The following is a 21,842-nucleotide window of genomic DNA, read 5'->3' as shown; positions in this document are numbered from 1 at the left end:
AGGCTTTCATAGTGTCAGCACAGGATGCAACTGTGAGCCACGTGTTTTCCCCTATTTGTAAACATGGTGGTTGGTTATTTTCACAACTTGAGGCTGATCTGAAACTAGCTTGATCCTAATGAGGAAACATTGCTATGTGTGGCTTTTGAAGTAAAACTGCTTGTAAACATTGAAATCCCATTTTATTATGTACCACGTAGAGATCAGTTTCAATGAGTCACTTGGTATTAATAAGTGCATTAACAATTAATCACTTGGATGTTTGAATTGGTTCTATATATCACATTCACAATGATTCCCTTATGGACTGTTTCACAATAGTCTCCGTGAGTTTCTTGTGACAGATTCTTTCAAATGGTATTAATAAACAAAAGCACGTGCACATTATATATTTAATAAACAAAAGCACATGCATTTTATAGTCACTCGGATAACCGCATTATTTTCAAAAAGCTCCATACTAGCTTCTGGTATGAGTCATGACATAAAACTGCTGCCCATACTCTGGTCAACCTTACATTTTGCTTAATTTCTTATTGATTTAATTTACTTTTCAATTTTATATAATTCTTTTATTTAATTTTATAAAGATTTCTCTTCATGTGTGTTCTGCCTGGCTGTGCGTCATTATATCACATGCAGGCAGTGCCCTGGGAGGCCAGAAGGTATCAGATCCTCTGGAACTAGAGTGACACACAGTTGTGAGCCTCCACATAGGTGCTGGGCGCTGAACCAAGGCCCTTTGAAAGAGTAGGGATGCCGTACACCTCTGAGCCATCTCTCCAGCCTCTATTAATTTTGGGGGGGGGGGGGCTGGGTGAAATAGTATTTGAAATGTCCTATCATTATTTCAGTTTAACAGTTAAAGACATTCCACTACCTCAGAAGACAAGGGCAGGAGAATGACCTTGTGAGGCCTGGGCGTCGGTGAAGATCTTGGTTCTCCACTTCCTATTTGTGGCCCGACTTTGGCTACTTGCCAAGCCTCTCCACAGCTCTACTTTCCTGTTTGGCAGCATGGGAATGTTCCCAGTGCTGGCATCATTTTGACTGTGTAGAATATTTTCGTCCCAGGCTCTCAAATGGTAGCTAATCCTGCCGCTAGGGCCGACAAGGTTGACAATTCTTGTTGTTGTTACACTTTTAATGGCTTCAGTTTAGAGGTGAGCTCCCCACTACCCCATGGTGTTAAGTTCTGTGAAATCCTCAAAGCAAGTGGGCAAATCCACCAAAAGCTCTGAACCACCATCCTGGGGTCTAGCAGTTGTGATTTATTTAAAGGTTATGATGCTGTGAGATTCTAGGTAACACTGGCTCTAAATAAAATGTGCTTGCTGTTTATGAGGAAGATGCCACACACCACAGCATGCTATTATTACTGTGGTTCCGACACTCATGGGAGCTGTTTGGGATACCATAGGCATCCAAGTTGGGTTTCTCCACTTCTGACTGTTTTATACATCATCCCTGTCAGGTGCCATGCTGTCTGCCCTGGAAGTGGACATGTCTGCTCCTTCTGTGCCCTTTTATAAATAGGAGATGCAGAAAACCACAGGCTCTTTCTCCAGTGTTGGGAGATGGCTGAGGTCTGCATGCAGACCTGCTCTGGGGAGCTGATGCAATGCTACCACACTGTGCGCCTGCTGTCTGTCTTTCCTGACTGCATGTTGATGATCTCAACTTTGCCCTCATGCTGAAAGGGCAGATGCCGTTTCCATACATGAAAAATTTGGTGCTTCCTGTTAGGAAGAATGGATCATTTAGTGAATCCCACTGTGACAGTGGTACCTTGTTGGCCTGGAGCTAGATCTCTTCACACAGTGCACAAGAACGTATTCCAGAAAGAAGGGTTTTACATGTAGAAATGAATAAAAGCGTCATAAATATAGACCTGAATAGAGAAGGCCTTTCCTGGAACACAGGTGTAATAGTAGAGATTAATAATTATGACAACACATGATTGGAGCTTTGTTTTGCTAAAATAGACAACATTACCATACTTGTTCTTTGTAGCACCCTTGAAAACTAGCATGACAGAGCCAGCCCCACAGTAAATGCTTAATGGGTCTATTATTGTCCAAGACACCTCTCAAAATCCTCATTGCATTTTTTGACTGAAAAAGAAAAGTCAGTATGCAAAATTCATGGGGAACCAAATAAGACCCCAAAATAGCCCAAAAGCAATCTTGTGTGTGTGTGGGTGGGGGGAACGAAGCTGGAAACATCATACATCTTGCTTTCAAGTCTATTAGTTTGTAAATAAAATGGTGTGCTGGGACAAAGGTAAATAGAGACCACTACAATGGAAGAGCCCAGAAATAAACCCGTGGACAGACAGTCCACTGAGTTTTGACAAAACTGCTGAAAATGCCCAGTAGGAGAACTATATAGTGTGAGGAGAACTAGATGTCTATGGGCAAAGTGAAAGTGAACCTTCATCTCACCTCATACTCAGAAAAGAACTTAAAATCTTACATTTTAATTCAAGACTTGAAACCAAAAAACTCTTAGAAGGAAATGAAAGGTGAAGGCTTCATGGCTTTGTTGTTGGTCGTGATTTCTTGGTTTGACACTAGAAGCATGAGACAAGAAAAACTGGACAAGTGAGACTATACTGAGCTCAAACTTCTGCAGCACAAGGGAGACAGTCAGGAGCATGGCAGGAAAGGACTGCCTGCAAGCCGGATACCCAATAAGGGCTGATCTACCAAAGTGACATGAGGATATGGAAGAGAGACTTGATCTCCCATGTTCTTTGCAGTCTTATCCCCTGTATTGGTTAGCTGTTTTGATTATGACCTTGAAGCACTGCCCCCTAGAGAGGCAGCAGGTAACTGCTACATCTGCCTATGACCTTGAAGTACATGCTCCTGGGGTGTGGCCTCTTAGGACCCTTAAGACCTGGGATGCACGTATGTGGCTCTCTTGGCTCACTCATGGTTTGGTTGCTGAGATGTACCAGGCAGATCTTGGACCAGGCCGAAGATCAGCATTGACCAGAGCTCTGTGTTTCAGGCTGTAGTGAGTTTTATCTTCTAATAAATTCCATTGTCTGTTATACAGACTCCATGGATTTCTAGCTATAATCTCCAATAACTAACTGGATGGAAGAATAGCTTAAATGTCTGTGTAGATAAAGATGTGGTATGTCCGTACAGTGGAATACTATTCACAGTACTATACAAAGGAAATGGTGTTGAGGCGGCGGCTCAGAGGGTAAAAGCACTTGCTGTGAAAACCTAAGGATATTAGTGTGAGCTTCTGTAATCTGAGCACTCTTATGGGGAGTGAGCTAGAGACAGAAGAATCTCTGCAAACTCATGGCCCAGGTAGCCTGGCATACACAGCAGAAGGAAAAGAAGACGTAAACAATGGATGTCAAAGACCAGCACCCGAAGGGTGTCCTCTGCCCTCTCCGTGCACACTGGGGCCATGAGTGTCATTCACAGGCACCAACACACAGGCATGCAATGCACAGAGGAGATGGGTTATCTTGCTGACTTGGCTTACAGTCAGGATCGTAGCTGGAGAAGGTGTCGTGGCTTCTGGGCACTGGCGGATGCTCGCCAAGAAATGGGAAGTTGCTCTTTGTTACATTCGGTTATGAAAGCTTAAGACATTGTTACAACACATGTAGTAATGGCATAGTTAACAGGAGCATATGCTTAGACTCTGGGCTTGCTACAGTAGCAGAAGATGAACACAAATAACAGGAAAAAATGCAGGGCTAGGAAACGCGAAAAGTTAACTGGCTGAGAACTGTGCACTCTCCATTTGGCTTTTTTTTTTTTTTTAAAATGCAAGTAAATAGTGAATCTCAAATAAAGAACAGGAATTTACACACTGCACAAGAGTGTAAATTTAGGAGCCATTGCACAGAGCACAGCCTTAGGGCATATATGACCAGAATGAGCCTAAGATGAGATTGTCTTGTTCATTGCTTTTCAGAACTCTTTAAAAATATTAAAAATAGGAGGAAATGGAGTCTAGGGAGATAGCTCAGCAGTGAAGAGATTTACTATTCAAACCTCCCCCCCCCCAAAAAAAGCAAGAAACTTCAAACTCTACCATCACCAATGAAAGCCAACGTTTTAATCCCTACGAATTGTTCCATCTTAAGTACCAAACTCTGCTTCACGTGTTTGCTGTCATCTCTCCTGAGTTTTTATGCGGACCCTTTAAGATGACAAAATAACGCCCACACCTTTTTGCACTCATGCTAGCTGGCCACCAGGGGGCAGGTGACGTTTGGGAAAGAATTGAAACTGAGCAGTCTGAGGCTTGTTATAAGCAGGCTTGGACATTTGTGCGCAGGCATTTTATATGCAGGCATTTTACAAGCAGCTACATTTGGCTTGTTTTTCCTTTCCACTGACATTATTTCTATTCTTTAAGATTCTTGTTGCTTTCAGGCGGAAGGGATTAATATTTAATGTGTGTGGGATAGCTTTAATAGTGTAGTTCAAGTAATTTTTCCTTATTTTAAATTTATTTTATGTGTATAGGTGGTTTCCTTGCATGCATGCCTACCTGTGCACCATGTGCATGCATGATGCCAGAAGAGGGCCTTGGATCCCTTAGGACTGGAGTTATAGACCCTTGTGAACTGTTATGGGTGCTGGGAACTGAACATGGGTCCTTTGGAGGAGCAGCCATTTCTCCAGCTCCTTAAAATAAAATTTTTAATGAATATAACTGATTGGTGAGTGGGTTGCTTATGTCTTCCCTTGGATAGTGTAAGCTAATGGGTTTTCCTTTAACAGGACAATTTACAGTTTATTGTTAACAACCCCCATCTCCCCCACCAAAAAAACCCACCCAGAAACAAACAACAACAAAAACAACCCACACCCTTCATTATATGGATGGTGTTGTATCTATTTGCAATAATAATTTATTTATCATTCAGTGTATAATTTTAATGAGCACTGATTATCTTGGGTTGTTGTAAACATGTTTTTGATAGCACAATGATAGCATTGTGGGTTTTTTTAATATTTTGAATTTGGGGAAAGGGTTTAGACTTTTTTAAAAATAATAACCTGTGATATTAAACAAAAAATGACACCTAAAGGTCTTTTTCTTTGACTCCAAGTCCTTGGTGATTGGTGCTTCTGTTGCCATGGATGTGTGGTTCGTTTAGGAGATTAATTGGCTGTGGGTGTGTTTGTTCATCCCCACAGTGACCCTCTGTGGTCACTGGTTTTGTTGAGATCTTCTGCCATGGCGGGGGTCTAATGAGGAGGGTGAGCTTCTCTAGTTTACCTCCTGTCTTCTGTCATCTTCAATTCTCAGATGCCGCATAGGACTAAAAAAGAATAATTGCTTTTTGTCAGTTTTAACAACATTAAATGAGTTGTTTATGGTTTAACTTTTCTTTGTCTTATGGTTTAAATTTTCTTTGTCTTAGGATATTTTTTTACTTACTCTCAGAAACAGACCTGGCACAGAAATTGCACTAACCTTTTGTTTTTAGTGTGATCCTTAACACATGAGAATCAGAGCTAAAATTTGGACAGCCTGTCACTAGCATAGTAAAACAGGTTGATTTTTGAAAGATTGGAAGTATTTGTTGTTTGGAGGTTTTGGTTTGTTTGCTTGCTTTTAATCTAAGCAATCAGGTGTACATATAACTTTATAGGTAAAATACCTGGAAAACGCTCAGAGGTAGTAGTGTGAACCTGTGCCGTTAAGACAAGTGAATCAGTTCACAGATTGCTTTAATGAAATCTTACTTTTTGCCTAGTTAATAAATAGACATTAGGCACATGAGGTGGTTAATTTCCCTTAACCCTGTTCCAAGAGTGACTGGATCTGCGACATCATTGGCTGTTACATAAAGCTCCTGAGACCACCCACTTTCTCCTCCCCTTTCCCATCCCTGATGGGAACCACAACAACCCATGGCATGTACAGTGTGATGTAACTCAGAGGCTGCTTGCTTCCGGACCTGCTCCTCGCAGCTCTTGCTCAGACGGAGGGCATTGTTTTTAGCTGCATCTGGGGAGTGCAAACGGAAGCCTGGAGCCCTGGGATAGCTAGCTCTGGCTTTCTTTTTCCTTTGGGTGGCCTGACCCTAGCTGTGTAGGCTTGTTTTTCTCTGGCTGTATCTCTTGGCCTGGAAGAGTACTGAGTTGGAAAGAGACAGCATGTGATGGTCCCTGGAAGCTGCTTCCCCTGTGAAGTCTTCCCACTTGCTCTGAAGACATGTTGTTGTCTCCCAAATTCTCCTTATCCACCATCCACGTCCGCCTAACTGCCAAAGGACTGCTGCGAAACCTTCGGCTTCCTTCGGGGCTCAGGAAGAGCACCGTCATTTTCCACACAGGTTGGTCATGCACAGATCTCTCTGCTCAGATCCCCTGCTGCCTAGGGGAGGGACTTGCTGATGAACTTGCGAATGCTTCTCAGATTTCTATGGAGACAGATAATTGGGAAATAAAGCTCTCTTTAATGAGAGGCTTAGCAAACAATACACAGTTTTCTCTTGTGTTGAGCGGGAGGGTACTTTTGTTGTGTGGAGGCAGCTGAAGGCTTGTCTGTGTTTATGGATGCAGGATGGGTTGCCTTGGAACTTGCTGGCGCTCTTCTCTGCCACCAAATCTGTAAAGACCAACACCTGTTAGTTCACATCAGTCTTCAAATGATTTTTGGAAATAGGATGTATGCAGATTAAGATGATTTCTCTTTGCCCTGAGAAAGGAGATGGTTTCTGTGGTTTTATTTTGCAGTTTCTCATTGAGGTGGATAGGCTATTTCAGTATATGAAAAGATCTCCACATTGCAAACACTCTTAAAATCATCCTGATGCTTGTGGATGGGCCAATAAGTGGACCACAAATTTAGTTTTCCAGGCTTCCTAGTAAAAACAATTGTGGACATAGAATATTGCTCCTGATGTTTGCGTTTACAGCCGCTTTTCATTTTTTCTGTTCTTAAGATGGAAAATCTCCTCAGTGCATCCCTTCAGGCATATGTGAACCTGTCTGCTTATTATGTTCAGATTGCATCGCCTGGCGGTGCTGCCTCTCACTTTTGCTAGCGGTTGTAATGGTGGTAAATTAAGTTGATTTCATTCTGTAATGGCCTAAGTGTACTTACAGTGGGGGCTGCTGTGTGTTGACGTTAACAGGATTGCTTCATGGGCATGTGAATGCATGGTTTTCCAGTGCCGTGTGTGTGTGTGTGTGTGTGTGTGTGTGTGTGTGTGTGTGTGTGTGTGTGTGTGTGTGTGTTTCCCGTGTACCTCTTGTTTTTCAGTTGGCTCATTGCTGTCCCTGGTGATTTTTTTTTTTTCCCTGCTGACTGCTTTTCATTTTCCCAGAGGCATTTGCCTTCTCTGTGGGATAATCTTGATTTTTGTTTTTTCCAGCATCCTTTCCTTGTTTTATAATTCCCCTTGGCCTGTCATTTGAGTTGGCTGGCCTTTCCTTCGAGGTCTGATGGTTGGAGGTAAATGAAGGAAGCTGGAGCCAACTGTGGCTCTTTTTTCAGCTCAAATGCCACTGGGATTCTCTCAGCCCTAAAACTAAAGCTGTGGGGGGCCACGGGTGGAGCTCGGTGTCTGCTGAGGCCTTGGCTTTAATTGCATGTACCCCCAAAATAAAAAAAAAGACAAATCCATAAAGTAAAAAATATAAGTGTGCTATATTATTGTTGTTGTTATTAATTTTTTACCAAAGAATAAATTTTTGTAATACAATAAAAAAGGTCTCTAGGGTGTTGTAATATCCTAATGTGCCTCTTTCTGACACCAACTTCCTGTCCTTTCCCCAGAGCGCTCACTGCTATGGTTTCTTGGCTATTTTTCCTATAGTGGTTTAACCAGACACAAATGTATGGAAGTCTTTCATAACCTCATTTGTTGTGCAGAATTGGAAGCTTTGTGTATGTTTTATTGCTGGCCTTTGTGAGGTTAATAGAAGAGTTTCATGTTGATCTACTTCATTCTTTCATGTGTGGGGGTGGTGCTGGGGATGGAACTGGGTCTTAGGCATGCTTAGCTGGCACTCTGCTACTGAACCACACACCCAGCTTTTATTCCACTCTTTTTAATAGTTGTGAAACATCCCATTGCTTGAGTGAACAATGGTTCATTTATTCTACTAGCTGATGTTTTAGTTGGTGTGTAGTGTTTTTGTGAAGCAGGTAGCTTGAGCAAAAGACACAAGGCCTTAATGATCAGAGTTTATTTAGTTAATGGTGGTGTTTTAGTCATGTCTTATTTTTCTGAATTTATACAAATATTTTAAAATTCCTTTGTGAGCATCATAATTTTTAGACCTAGAATGCATGTATCAGTGAAGAAGTCCACCTTATTTTACACCAGTAAGTCTGAGGCCCAGACACATGTAAGTACAGACTTGCTTATATTCTTAGTGAAGGAATTGCCATTAGTTGCCTTAGTAATGGGGCTACTGGCCTGGATTCCAAGAGTACCAGGATAAGATGGCGTTCACTCTACATAACTAAATGTATGATCATCTTTGCTTCATATGGCTGCAAGCCGTGGTAGCCACAATGTTCTGCTTTCTAAGCTCTCTGGGCCTCAAGTGCCATGAATTTCCTAGGTTTGGGTTTTTAAACTCGGAATGTACTACTACACTTGGAAATGAATCTTAGCTAACTACCTCCCAAATCCAGTTCATCCCCTTGGCTTATTTCTCTTTATGACATCATGTTTCTTATCTGGCCATCAACCTTGAGTCATCTTGTTATTCATCCTCAGTTATCCACAACAATTGCTTATAAAAACTTAAGACCTCACCCTTGCAGTCCCTCCTTGTTTTCACTCTGGCCACCCTCCTCCTCCAGGCACTTAGTTTAGATAAAGCTTGCTCTTTTGGGGGAGCATGGCGGGGGGAGGGACTGGGGATTGAACCTAGGACCACTTGCATAGTTCCTTTACCACTGAACTATGTTCCTAGGCCTGCTCTTATTATAACAAAATACTGACAGCATCCAGTCAACCACTGCTAGAGCTCTCTGGAGGGCTTCATATTTGCTCTGCCATTAGCTCAGCTTTCCCTCTGATTCTAACCTGCTTCTCCCATTGCAAGATTAATTCATTCATGTCACATATGAGTATCTGTTGGGCATGTGCCATATGCCAGGCACAAGGCTTGGTGTTGAGAAAAGAGCCAGGACAAGGTCCCACACAGCCCTTTGCCTTCCCTAAACCCATAATTGGACAAGAGACAGGTAATCATGTAGGGTGTGGCCTGGGCCCTCCGGTGTTCTTGTTACCATTATGCAGGTGTTCCAGAAGGAGTGCCTTTTAAGTCAAGTCCTTAGGATAAGTGGAACTAGCTGAGAAATAAATAAAAAGTGCTCCAGACAGAGAAAAATAATGTGAAAGCCTAGAGATGTAAGGAAGCATATGGCTCCTTCAAAGAAGAAAAAGAACTGCAATATTTCTGAGCAAACAGTGTGGTCAGAGTCTGGGAACAGACTCCTGGTAAAAGCCGGGAACAAGTGCACAGGGCAGAGATGAAATTTTTTCTCCCCGTAAATAAAGGCTGGAGGAGAAAGCCACTCTGGCAGGGATCTTGTGTGGTACTGGAAGAAGATACCAAACATAGATGAAGACTCAGGATCAGGGAGGAACCCTGAAAGTCTGGAATGACCTCACTCATAGTCCCAAGTTTCTGTCAAGAGTATTTCTTGACAAAGTATTAAGCTAAGTGTATTTTGGATTTTTATCATTATACCACTGGTCCTAATTTTATGGTGGCTCAGTATAAGGGAACTATATTTCTACGTATAAATACTCCTTCCCTCTCAGTTTTAGTTTTCCTTCCAAGCTGGAAATAAACCCATACTAATTATTACAGATTGTATCGCCTGATCCTCAAATACTTAATGTTCTCTTTGACGCAAGGGAAGGCAGTTAATTACACTAAGAATTTTGAATTATTTTTGCTGGGCTAATGAACTGAAAGATGACTGCTGTACTGCTGTGTAGCAGTTTCCTCCCAGTTAAAACATTCCATCTGGTAGGGACGCTCTATAAGACTCAGGAAGTCCCTGAAGCTGACCAGGTGCACTAGGCTCCTCCCTCCTCCAGTTTATGTAAACAGTAAAGACTTCTCAGACACTCTCAGATGAGAAGAGCTGCCCAGAAGAAACTCAAATCAGCCCAGCTGCCGGGAAGAGGCAGAAGCGGCTGAGCTGAATGACCTAGCAGAGACCCACTATCCCCCGTTGAGCTGCCTGCTAGTTGGGCAATCAGAAGCTGGTTCCCTGCTTTTATCAGCCAGCACCCATGCTGGGGTGGCTTTTGGTAATGCAACTGTCTTTGAGTCATTTCTGCTCCAGTAAGTGACCCCTCTCACCCCTACGCCTCTAAGTAGCCCCAACAAAACCTCACTGGTTCACCGAGTTGGACTTTGGTGCCCTATCTGGGGGAATAGATGCTGTTCGTGTCTCCCCAGGAATAATACCATATGACATGTAGGCAGGTCTGAGTTTGATCCCAGCGCTGGCCTAGGGGTGGGATGGAGGTAGCTAGCAGTGGAAGTATTGAGGAAGAACAAAGCGGTATCAGTACAAATATGTATTTACTTGAGGCAGCACTAAGGAGAACAATTTTTGACTCTACAGCATGTGAATGAAATCTATTCAATTACAGTGAAATTCATCAAATTATGTTCTTATGTTGGATGTTCACTTGGAAAATCTTTTTCAGAATTGCTCTAGGCATGAAAACCAGTCAGCTGAGAAAGTGCCGCACCTCCCCCAGAGACGGAGCTGTGCTGTGCCTGGCTCTGTAGCCAAGACTGGTGTCTCTGCTGTGTCCTGAGCTCCTTTCCTTCTGGGCACCTCCCTCAGGCAGGAAGCAAAGGAAATGGGGAAGGAGGTGGTGCCAGATCTCTGAAGTTCCAGTCTCTTGGGCTAGATCTCAGTCACATGGTTACTCTACCTGAAAGAGGGCTGAGAAACTGTCGGATTTCTCTAGTTCCTGAAGCATAGGCGTGTCTGTCCCCAAAAGGCAGTGATTATTTCTCAGAGACTCTTACTGGTCGCTTATGAATGGAGGGCAGGGTATTATTTAACAAATGGAATCTATAACAGATCTTGCTACTTTTTTACTCTGAAATAACATAAAATGGTTTTGGTGTTGATTAAGTATTTGTAATCATTCCACTTGCTTTTCTGTTATTATAATAAAACTCTGACCAAAACCAACCTCGGGAGGAAATGATTTGTTGGCTTACAATTTATAGTCCACCATCAAGGGAAGCCACACAGGCAAGACCTGAGGCAGAGACCATGGAGGAACACTGCTTGCTGGCCTGCTCTCCCTGGCTTGCTTAGCTACCTTTCTTTTTTCTTTTTTTTTTTTTTTTTTTGGTTTTTCGAGACAGGGTTTCTCTGTGTAGCTTTGCGCCTCTCCTGGAACTCACTTGGTAGCCCAGGCTGGCCTCGAACTCACAGAGATCCGCCTGGCTCTGCCTCCCGAGTGCTGGGATTAAAGGCGTGCGCCACCACCGCCCGGCTTAGCTACCTTTCTTATACAAGCCAGGCCAACCTGCTAAGCAACGGAGCTGCTAACAGTGGTTTGGGTCACTTGCATCAATTATCAATTAAGAAAATGCCCCACAGACATGTCCCCAGGCTGATCTGATGGAGGCAATTCCTCAGCTAAGGGTCCTTCTTCCCAAGTGACTCTAGTTTGTGTCATGTTGGCAAAAACTAGCTTCAACTTTCAAGCTATTTTATTATTGAACGAAGTCTTACTATTTGGCTATAGTTACTTGAAATGCTTTAACTTTCCATTTTAAAATAATGCATCAAGGAAGGTGTTGTGCATTTCAGATGTGTCTTTTATGCCTTTAAATTTTATTAGTGAAACATTTATGATGGTTATTCTATTCATGGACTGTTAAGATAAATGTGTGTTTTTCTCAAACATCAAAATAATAGATATCAATGAAGCCATTATAGATAGTTTTGATAATATACACATATACGTTATGGCATGTGTATATATGTATACACACATCAATTTATATGTAAAAAGAGGTTTAGTTGTTGGTATGTTCTTTAAAAGGCCAGATTGAAGGTTAACAGATCAGCGATGAAGCTCTACCACACTTCACTGTCCTAATGCATAGCCACATCTTTTTGCTTCTTGGAAGCCATCTTGATGACTTCACTGGCCTCTGAGCATGTCAGTAGTTACTTACCAAGGACATAGAGAATCACTATTAAAATAACATGTATTATGGTTGGGTTGTGGTACATGCCTTTACCACACAGCGGAGAGAGGCAGGTAGTTTGTCCTGGACCAAGCTGGCCTTGAACTACCAAAGCTACATATAATGCAAACAGACAAAACACCCCAGTAATATGTACTGTGACACTTTGGGTTAGCTTTAAAGAATATCTTAGAGCTAACTTATTAGCAGTATGTGCAGAGCTAAGCATGGTGGCATACATCTATAATCTTAGCACTTAGGAGGCGGCTGAGTCTGTATTGAGAGACAAAGGTTAGCCCGTGCTATATCAAGACTCTATCCTCTCTCCCACCCAAAACAAAAATAGTGTATGCACATTACCTGTGATCTCAGGTAAAGAGACAGCAGTTGGGGTTTTAATACCCTTTTCTGCATTCCCCTTAGCTGTACTTTTGATTATCTTGGAAGTCCTTTTATCGGTGATTATATTGCTCTGGGGAAAATTAATACTAAGAAAACTTTTAGGGCCTGTATTAGTTACTTTTTTATTGTTTTGATAAAATACCATGCCCAAGGCAACGTTTAAAGAAAGGATGTCTTTGGACTTAATGGCTACAGAGGATCAGAGTCCCATGATGGCAGAGTGAAGCCATGGTATCGGGTGGCTGGCTGAAGCAACAACGGAGAGAACTAACTGGAAGTCTTTTGAAACTTCAACATCCACCCCTAGTGATACACCTCCATCAAGGCCACACCTCCCAGTTCTCCCCAAACGGCCACCAATGGGTCCAAGACTTATGGCGAATATCTTATTCAAACCGTCACGGGGCTGAGAGGTTTGCGCTTTTGCCTGTGACTTCTATAACCTAGTTCTAGGTACCTCCCACTTCAAGGCTTAATATTTTGAGAGTGATGTTCTCTTTTTATTTGTTGTTTACATATGTGTTCCTAATGTTGAATTTGTCTATTTGAATTTTGGTTTCTTTTACAAGAGGATCTACTGTGCTTAACCATAATAATGAGATTGTTGGTTTTTTTGTTTTTGGTTTTTTAGTAACTTTGGTACATTCTGGAGGCCCTGCTACCTCTCAGTGTGTTATGTCAACAAATGTCTATACTCAGCTGTTAGGTTTCAGAAGTGTCCTTTTATGACAAACACAATCGCAACATGCTCTAAGCAATGGAGGTACTACTGTGGCTAGACAGTGCCCACCCACAGGGCATAACAGTGACATCATCTGTAAAAATCACAGAAGACACAGTACTTACAAGTAGTAAATCTTGTGTACTCTGGAGGAGTAACTATAAGAAGACCCTTGCAGGCTGCCATTGCTTGTTTGGGAGATGAGTTCCTAGTGGTGACAAGACATTGTTTGGGGTACTATATTCTTCCATGTGTTTAATTAGAAAGGACATGTTGATGCATGTTGTCATTGGTGAAATTAAGAAGACACCACTTGGCATAAGCAGGCTTTATGTTACTGAGCAGTTTTTTGTCTTTAGTAAGATGGGCAAGTCAAAAGGATTAAGACAAAAACAAACAAAAAACTCATAAAAATTACTGTTAAGATGGAGATGTAACCTGTGTGTGGTGGCACATGATTTAATCCCAGCACTAGGGAGGCTGTGGCAGGCTTATGTCTATGAGTTCCAGGCCAGCCTGGTCTAGATAGCAAACTCCAGGACAGTTAGGGCTATGTAGAGAGACACTGTCCAAATAAATAAGTACCTCAGTTGTTTACATGCGAGCCTAGCATACATGAAGCACTAGGATCAATCCCAACTATATAAACCCTGCATGGTGTCTCATGACTGCCATCCTAACATTCTGGAAGCAGAGGCAGGAGGATTATAAATCAAGGTCATCCTTGAATATATAGAGAGCTCAATGTTTAAGCTAATGTTTGCTGACAATATAATAACTTACAATTTTTGATAAGGTGGTATAGATTATCCCCATTGTTAAATTGATAGAATTAGAGCGTGTGTGCATGTAGTCCTGTGTGTGTGGGGAAGGATTTAGGCAATCTTTAGGCTTGATTGCACCTTGAGAAAATTACAGGGCAGCTGATTATTCTGAAGAGCAGGTGAGTTTCGAATGAGCTATTTTTGGAGATTTGGGAGCAGAGTGTGAGAGAAGGTTCTCACACCTCCCTCACAAGCCATTCCACACTCTTCCTCTTTTGCCCTTGTCCTCAATCTGCCTGTCAACTTGATGGTTCCCAGCTGGAAGCCTGCGCGGCACCTGGTGCCTCCTGATCTCTTGGCTATGAGGGCCTCTTTTGTTCCTCATAAACAAACCCATTCTTTCCTGCCTGGCTCTCACTGTCATGGACCCCAGACTTGTCCTTGGGCATCCCTCCTGGCCTCTCTGCCTCGGGTTTTGCCCCTTTGGGTCTTCCTTCCCATCACAGGACCCTGTCAGCACTGTTCTTGCACCCTGCACATGCCCTTGCTCCTGCTTAGGCTTCCAGCAGCTTCATGTTACTTTGGGATTGATGATTGTGTCGAGATGCACAGGCTTTGGGGCCTTCCAGTCTCTGCCTCCATGTGTGTTTTCTGGCTCTGTCTTCAGTTCCTGGCCCCCTCCTTCAGTTATCTGTCACATGAGCAAATTTGGTCAAAACTCTGCCCCCATACCTAGGTACCTAGAACATTCTCTACCTGCACTCCCACCCCAGTGTGTGTAAGTGATTCCAGTATCTGATTGTCATATCATATATACTTGCCAGACTGGTGACATAGTTCTGTCTGCTGCACAATTTACTTAAAACCAGGACCAGTTTGTTAGGATGCATTCCATAGACAGCTACAGAATGAGCAGTAGCCATTTAGATAACCATGGCACATCGGGATGCTCATTTATATTAGAAAACATTCCCATTGTTTTTCATTTTAATACTTCAGTTTCATGGAGAGTTGCAAGACACAAATCCCATCGTCAAATGCCAAGGAGATACTGCAAAAACAAGTACATGGCATTCCTATTGGAACTTTCAGATGTGGGATTGAGAAAATAGTGCAGAAAGATGGGAATTGTTTGACTGTCTAGCCTGGTAAAGGTTCAGGTAGCCTTCCTACATCCCAGAGCAATGCTGTCCTCTGAGATGATCCCTGCTGGGCCCCCAATACCTGTCCCTCCCCTGTCCCCAGCTACCCTCATTATGGTAGATTGTAATGAGTAGTAGCGAGTAGACCAATGTGTATAGGAAAATAGATTCATCCATAGGTAGTTTGTTTTTTTGTGCTTCATGGCACTCAGGACATTTTCTTACTGTTTTTTTTCTCTAAGATTTTAACAACTTGGGAATCAAGCCGATTCTATAAGTGGATGGCTTGTTTGGCCAGGAGGGTTTTTTTTTTTTTTCCTTAGCTTGTTCTGTGTCATGCTTAGGCTTTGAGCCTGGGTTTAAGCCTCTCTCTAAAGATGTTTAGTAATGAGATGGGCATCCATCTAATGGAGCAACTTATTTTTGTCTGTAAGATGATAAATTAACCTTTTGGACTAGTTATTTAGCTGTTGCTCAAGTGAGCAGTTTTTTTGAATTTATTTATTTATTTATTTATTTATTTATTTATTTATTTATTTATTGTTTTTTTCCTTTCATTGAAAATAGACTCTTAACTGGGCTGTGGTGGTGCACGCCTTAAATCCCAGCACTCGGGAGGCAGAGCCAGACGGATCTCTGTGAGTTTGAGGCAGGCCTGGTCTACAGAGTGAGATCTAGGGCAGGCACCAAAACTACACAGAGAAACCCTGTCTCAAAAAACCAAAAACAAAAACAAAAATAGATTCTTTTGCTCATACAATACATCCTGATTACAGCCCTCTCCACCCCGACACTCCTCCTCATTTCTTCTCCACTGGATCCACTTTCCATCTCTCATTAAAAAAAGAACAGGCTTCTAAGAGATAACAACAAGCCGGGCGGTGGTGGCGCACGCCTTTAATCCCAGCACTCGGGAGGCAGAGCCAGGCGGATCTCTGTGAGTTCGAGGCCAGCCTGGTCTCCAAAGCGAGTACCAGGAAAGGCACAAAGCTACACAGAGAAACCCTGTCTCGAAAAACCAAAAAAAAAAAAAAAAAAAAAAAAGAGATAACAACAAACATGACAAAATAAAATAAAAGACGAAGCAAAAACATCAAAGTTGGACACGGAAACCCCCAGGAGGAAGAGTCCGAAGAGCAGGCACAAGAGTCAGAGACCCACTTGTTCTCACAGTCGGGAGTCCCATAAAAGCACTAAGCTAATAGCAATAGTATAAACACAAAGGACCTGGTGTAGACCCATGTAGACCCCGTGCTCGCTGCTTTAATCTCGGTGAGCTCATATGCACCTTGCTTAGTTGATTCAGAGGGCCTTAGTCTCCTGGTGTCTTCCATCCCCTCTAGCTCTTAAAATCTTTCTGCCGTCTCTTCCTAGGGTCTCCCTGAGCTGTGTGGGGGCGGGATTTGATGGAGATATCCCTTTTAGACTCACTCTCTGCATAATGTCTGGCTATGGGTCTCTGCATCTGTTACCATCTGCTGCCAAAGAAAGCCTCTCTAATGATGACTAGATAAGACACTGATCTATGAGGATAGCAGAATATTGTTAGGAGTCATTGTCTTGATTTTTTTTTAAACCAGTCATGTTTGGTTTGCCCTAGGTCTCTAGGCTATCTAGTCTGTGATTCTTGATTTACCCAACATGGATTCCCTCTCCTGGAGTGGTCCTTAAGTCAAATCAGATATTGGTTGGCTACTCCCAAAAGTTCTGTGCCGCCATGGTCCTAACTTTTTTTCAGGCAGAAGAGATGGTAGGTCAAAGGTTGGTGTCCATGTTTCTCTTCCAGTAGCCTGCAAAGTACCTTTTTACATGAAAGACACTAGGATATAGGAATGAAGGCTCCATGTAAGCACCAACTTTACTTTTCCATGTTCAATGAGTTTTTTGTGGGAGAGCAGCCATTTGTCTTAGCAATAGCCTGTGTTGTTTGGGAATTTCTATGGGATCTCCTTGGTCAACAATTCAATTGAACGCAACCCAGTCCCACCACTGGCAACCTTGCCTGGTGACAAAGAGGTAGCCTGTGGAGACTCCATATCCCCCATTATTAGAAGTCCTCATTGGAATCACCTTCATACGTTCCAGGAAGTCTCCACTATACTAGGTTTCCAAACGTACCCCAATTCCATCCATCTCTCCCCATACTTGTTTCCTGCACTCCATCTCCCCCCACCTGATCCCCACTCCACCAACCTTACCTGCCTCCAATCTGCCCATAAATCTATTTCCTCTTCTGAGAGAAATCTCTGCATCTCCCCACTAGACCCCTCCTCTTTACGTAACCTCTCTGACTCTACAAATGGTAGCTCAGTTATCATTTACTTAATGGACTAATATGCAGTTACAAGCAAGTACATACCATATGTATCTTTCTGGGTTTGGGTTACCTCACAAAGGATGACCTTTTTTCTAATTCCATTCATTAACCTGCAAATTTCATGATGTTAATTATTTTTAATAGCTGAGTAATAACTTTATTGTGTAAATGTACCACATTTTGTTTATCCATTCTTCTGTTGAGGGCCATCTAGATTGTTTCTAGTTTCTGAATATAATGCATAGAGCCACAATGAACATGGTTGAACAAGCGTCCTTGTGGTAGGATAGAGTGTCCTTTGGGTATATGCCCAAGAGTGGTATAGCTGGATCTTGAGGTAGATCAATTTCCAACTCTCTGAGAAATAGCCATATTGATTTCCATAGTGGCTGTACAAGTTTGCATTCCCATCAGCAATGGAGGAGTGTTCCCCTTGCTCCACATCCTTGCCAGCATGAACGGTTACTTATGTTTTTGATCTTAGCCATTCTGACAGGTGTTAGATGCAATCTGAGTACATTTGATTTGCATTTCCCTGATGGTTAAAGATATTGAACATTTCTTTAAGTGTTTCTCAGCCATTTGAGTTTCCTCTATTGAGAATTCAGTTTAGATCAGTACCCCATTTTTAAATTTGATTATTTGGTTTTTTGATACCTAATTTTTTGATTTCTATATATATTTTGGATATTAGCTCTCTATTGCATGTTTATAAAAAATCTTTTCCCATTCTATAGGCTGGTGCTTTGTCTGAATGATGGTGTCCTTTGCCTTACAGAAGCTTTTCAGTTTCATAGGGTCCCATGTATTAGTTATTGATGTTAGTGCTTGAGTTATCGGTATTATGTTCAAGAAGCTGTCCCCTGTGTCAATGTGTTCAAGGCTAGTCCCCATTTTCTCTTCTACTGGGTTCAGTGTATCTAGTTTTATGTTGGGGTCTTTGATACACTTGGATTTGAATTTTGTGCATGGTGATAGATATGGATCTATTTTTATTCTTCAATGCACAGATATCCAGCTTGACCAGCACCATTTGTTAAAGATGCTGTCTAGTTTCCAGTGTGTATTTCTGGCTTTTTGGTTGTTGTTTGAGACAGGTTTCTCCATGTAGTTTTGGTTCCTGTCCTGAATTTCACTCTGTGCACCAGGCTGGCCTCGAACGCTACCTCCCAAGTGCTACCAAGATCCACTGCGCTTTGCCTCCCAAGTGCTGGGATTAAAGGCATGTGGCATTGCCTGACCTTATTTCTTGCTTCTTTATCAAAAATCAGGTCCCCATAAGTGTATGGACTAGTGTCTGGCTCTTTAATTCGATTCCATTGATCAACCTGTCTTTTTTTTTTTTTTTAAATGCCAGCACTATGAGGTTTTTGTTACTATAGCTCTGTAGTACAACTTGAAATTGGAAATGGTGAGACCTCTAGTAGTTCTATAATTGTTCAGGTTTGTTTTAGCTATCCTGTGCTTTTTTTATTTTTCCATATGAAGTTGAGAATTGCCCTTTCAAGATCTATAAAGAATTGTGTTGGAATTTTTATGGGGATTGTGTTGAATCTGTGGATTGCTTCTGGTAAGATGACAATTTTTACTATGTTAATCCAGCCAATCCATGAGCATGGGAGAACTTTCTACCTTCTGATAATCTTCAGTTTTTTTCTTCGAAGTTTTTATCATACAAATCTTTCACTTGAATTGGTTAGAGTTACCCCCAAGATATTTTTTATTATTTGAGGCTATTGTGAAGGATGTTCTTTCCCTAATTTCTTTCTCAGCCCATTTATTGTGTATAGGAGGGCTATGGATTATTATTATTATTATTATTATTATTATTATTATTATTATCATTATTTGTATCCAGCTACTTTGCTGCAAGTGTTTATCAGCTGTAGGTAGAGCTTTTTGTTGGGACCTCTGGCTCTCCAATAAATGACCTGGAGAGTTATTAATTGTAAATGTTCAGTCAATAGCTTAGGCTTGTTACTAACTAGTTCTTGCATCTTAAATTCTCCCCTATTTCTTATCTGCACTCTACCACATGGCACTACATTTTTTTGGTAGGGCATGTTCATTTTGCTTCTCCCCATGTCTCCTTACAACTCTGCCCCTTTTCCCCTTGCTCTCCTTTTTCCTGTCCACAAGTTCCACCTAACCTCTTCCTGCCTAGCTATTGGCCATTAGCTCTTTATTAAACCAGTGAGTGCAATGCATATCAAAAGTGTACAAAAAGGTTGTTCCACAACAATCAGCCATAGGAGTTCCCTGGTGGGAATTTTAGGGGTCACTTATATATACTATCATCATCTGCAAATAAAGATACTTGGACTTCCTCCTTTCTAATTTGTGTCCCCTTGATCTCTCAGTTGTTTTATTGCTCTAGCTAAAATTTGAAGTACTATATTTAATAGATGGTGAACAACCTTGTCTTGTCCTTGATCTTTGTGGAACTGTGAGCAGATATTTTTGATTAAAGTCTTTGGGAGGCCTGCAAGATGGCTCAGCAGGTAAAGGTACTTGCCACCCAGCCTGAAGACCTGGGTTCAGTCCCAGGACCCACATCTTGTACAAGTGTGTGCACAAACAGTTCTGTTTTCCAGATTGTGTTCTCCCATACTGATTCCATTGTAATATGGGCAGAAGTGGCCGTGGTATTACTTTCTTGATTATATTAAGGTTTCCATTGATTCATTGAAATCAGATGATGTTCTGTTAGCAGATACATAGATATAATAAGCAAAATTGTTTATCTTTTTAAATACAGCCACATTATCAAAACAGTAACATCCTTATCCTGATAAACATGTAAGGGCATGTAAGGATAGATGGCCGCAGTTTGCTTCATATTATGCTAAATTTATCATATTGTGATAATTACATGTAAATAATAAATCCCACAGCGATCAGGGGAAACCCTTGGCTTTTCATGTTATGAAGTAACCCATTTATATGAGCCTTGGGGCCTCGAGCATCACTGGAGATTTTTTTCATCCTCTCTGATCCTCAGTCAAACCAGGAATGGGGACAGGGAAGTATGTGTGAACTGGGTCATTGGCTGCCATGTAGGATTGTTGTCCTAAGGGAGCGTAGTATGTAGAGCAAAGATTGAGGTCACAGTGTGCTTGTCCAGTCCCAGGTAGAGGGCACCCTGCACAAAGGAAGGTGTGTACTTGAGAAACATAATGTCGGTGTGTCATTTCCTCCTCGATTGTCAATTTTGTTCAAGTCCTTAACAAATTCTATGTTTAAATTCTTGTCTAGATTGTTCTAGGAAAGATTCTGAGTAGATTGTATTTTCTTGCCTGGTAAGTGTCGAGTAAGGACTTAAGGGCTCAAAATTTATCTTCACCATTTTTGAAAATAATTTTCTTTATTAATTTTGTTAAAATTTGTGTAGATAAGAGTTACCTTGTTACTTTAAAGTATAAAAATGGGGCCTCGGGAGATGGTGCTATGGGTAAGAGTATTCCTGTGTAACTATGAGGACGGCATTTTGAACTCTGAGCACTCAGACAAGAGTGGCATTATCTGTCATGCCTGTGTGTGCCTGTAACTCCAGCATGGCGGGGCAGTGGGGGAAAGGCAAGTCCTAAGAGCTCAAAGGCTAGCCAGCCCAGCTGAGTCAACAAGCATCAGGTTGAGTGAGAGAGATTGGCTCAAGGAAATAGAGAGTGATAGAGAGAGACACCTGATGTCCTGCTCTGGCCTCCATAAGCATATGCATGGGTCCACAGATCTGTAAGCACATGTATATACATGCCCATACAGCACATACACAAAGTACATTTTTTTTTAAAAGCCAAAAGTATGAAAATGCTTTAAAATGTCTTACTGTCTGGCTTCGAGTCCCTAGCCCAAGAAGGTACACATTGTTAGATTTACACGCACTCGGTTTCACCAGGTAGTTTATAAGTCTCCAAGAATCTTAAAGAATATGTTCTCTAAAGGGTTATGGTGGAAGATGAGCCTCTGGCTAGGATGTAGCTTAGTGTTAGAGTGCTGGGTATCCATAAAGCCCCAGTCTGGTCCCTGCCACTGTGGGAGAAACTGGGAGCGGGTGAGAGTCATCCCTCAAACTTTGTAATTATAATCTGGTAGTTTGAATAGTCTGGTATGTTTATTGCATGTGTTTTGTTCCTGTGTATTGAATAAATTACATTACTATCCAGTCTGATTTCCAGAGTGTGGGGTGATTGATAACACAATGTGTCGGTGGCCCGGATTCTAAATGAACCTATCCCAGAGAGGCTGTTTACACCTGTGAGGCCCTCTCATCTGCTTTAGCCTTACCTTCCCTATGTA

General features: G+C 41.9%; 1 protein-coding gene across 4 annotated transcripts in view; it reads left to right on the top strand.

Moving 5' to 3' along the window:
* The window catches only part of Mtus1 (microtubule associated scaffold protein 1), a 147,980-nt gene that overhangs the window by 89,541 nt on the left and 36,597 nt on the right, over positions 1-21,842 (top strand). The window contains exon 1 of one of the 4 annotated variants that reach the window (XM_052752091.1): positions 5,888-6,328. The exons of the other annotated variants lie outside the window; for them this stretch is intronic. Coding sequence (XP_052608051.1) covers positions 6,208-6,328 — 121 coding nt within the window. The 5' untranslated portion in view covers positions 5,888-6,207. Of the gene's footprint in view, positions 1-5,887; positions 6,329-21,842 lie in introns of those variants that run through there. 4 annotated transcript variants of the gene reach the window in all.

This window comes from Peromyscus californicus, unplaced genomic scaffold (genome assembly GCF_007827085.1).
Source record: "Peromyscus californicus insignis strain IS unplaced genomic scaffold, ASM782708v3 Scaffold_23__1_contigs__length_62951481, whole genome shotgun sequence".
Taxonomy (NCBI): Eukaryota; Metazoa; Chordata; class Mammalia; order Rodentia; family Cricetidae; genus Peromyscus; species Peromyscus californicus.
This window is presented reverse-complemented; position numbering and strand designations above follow the sequence as displayed.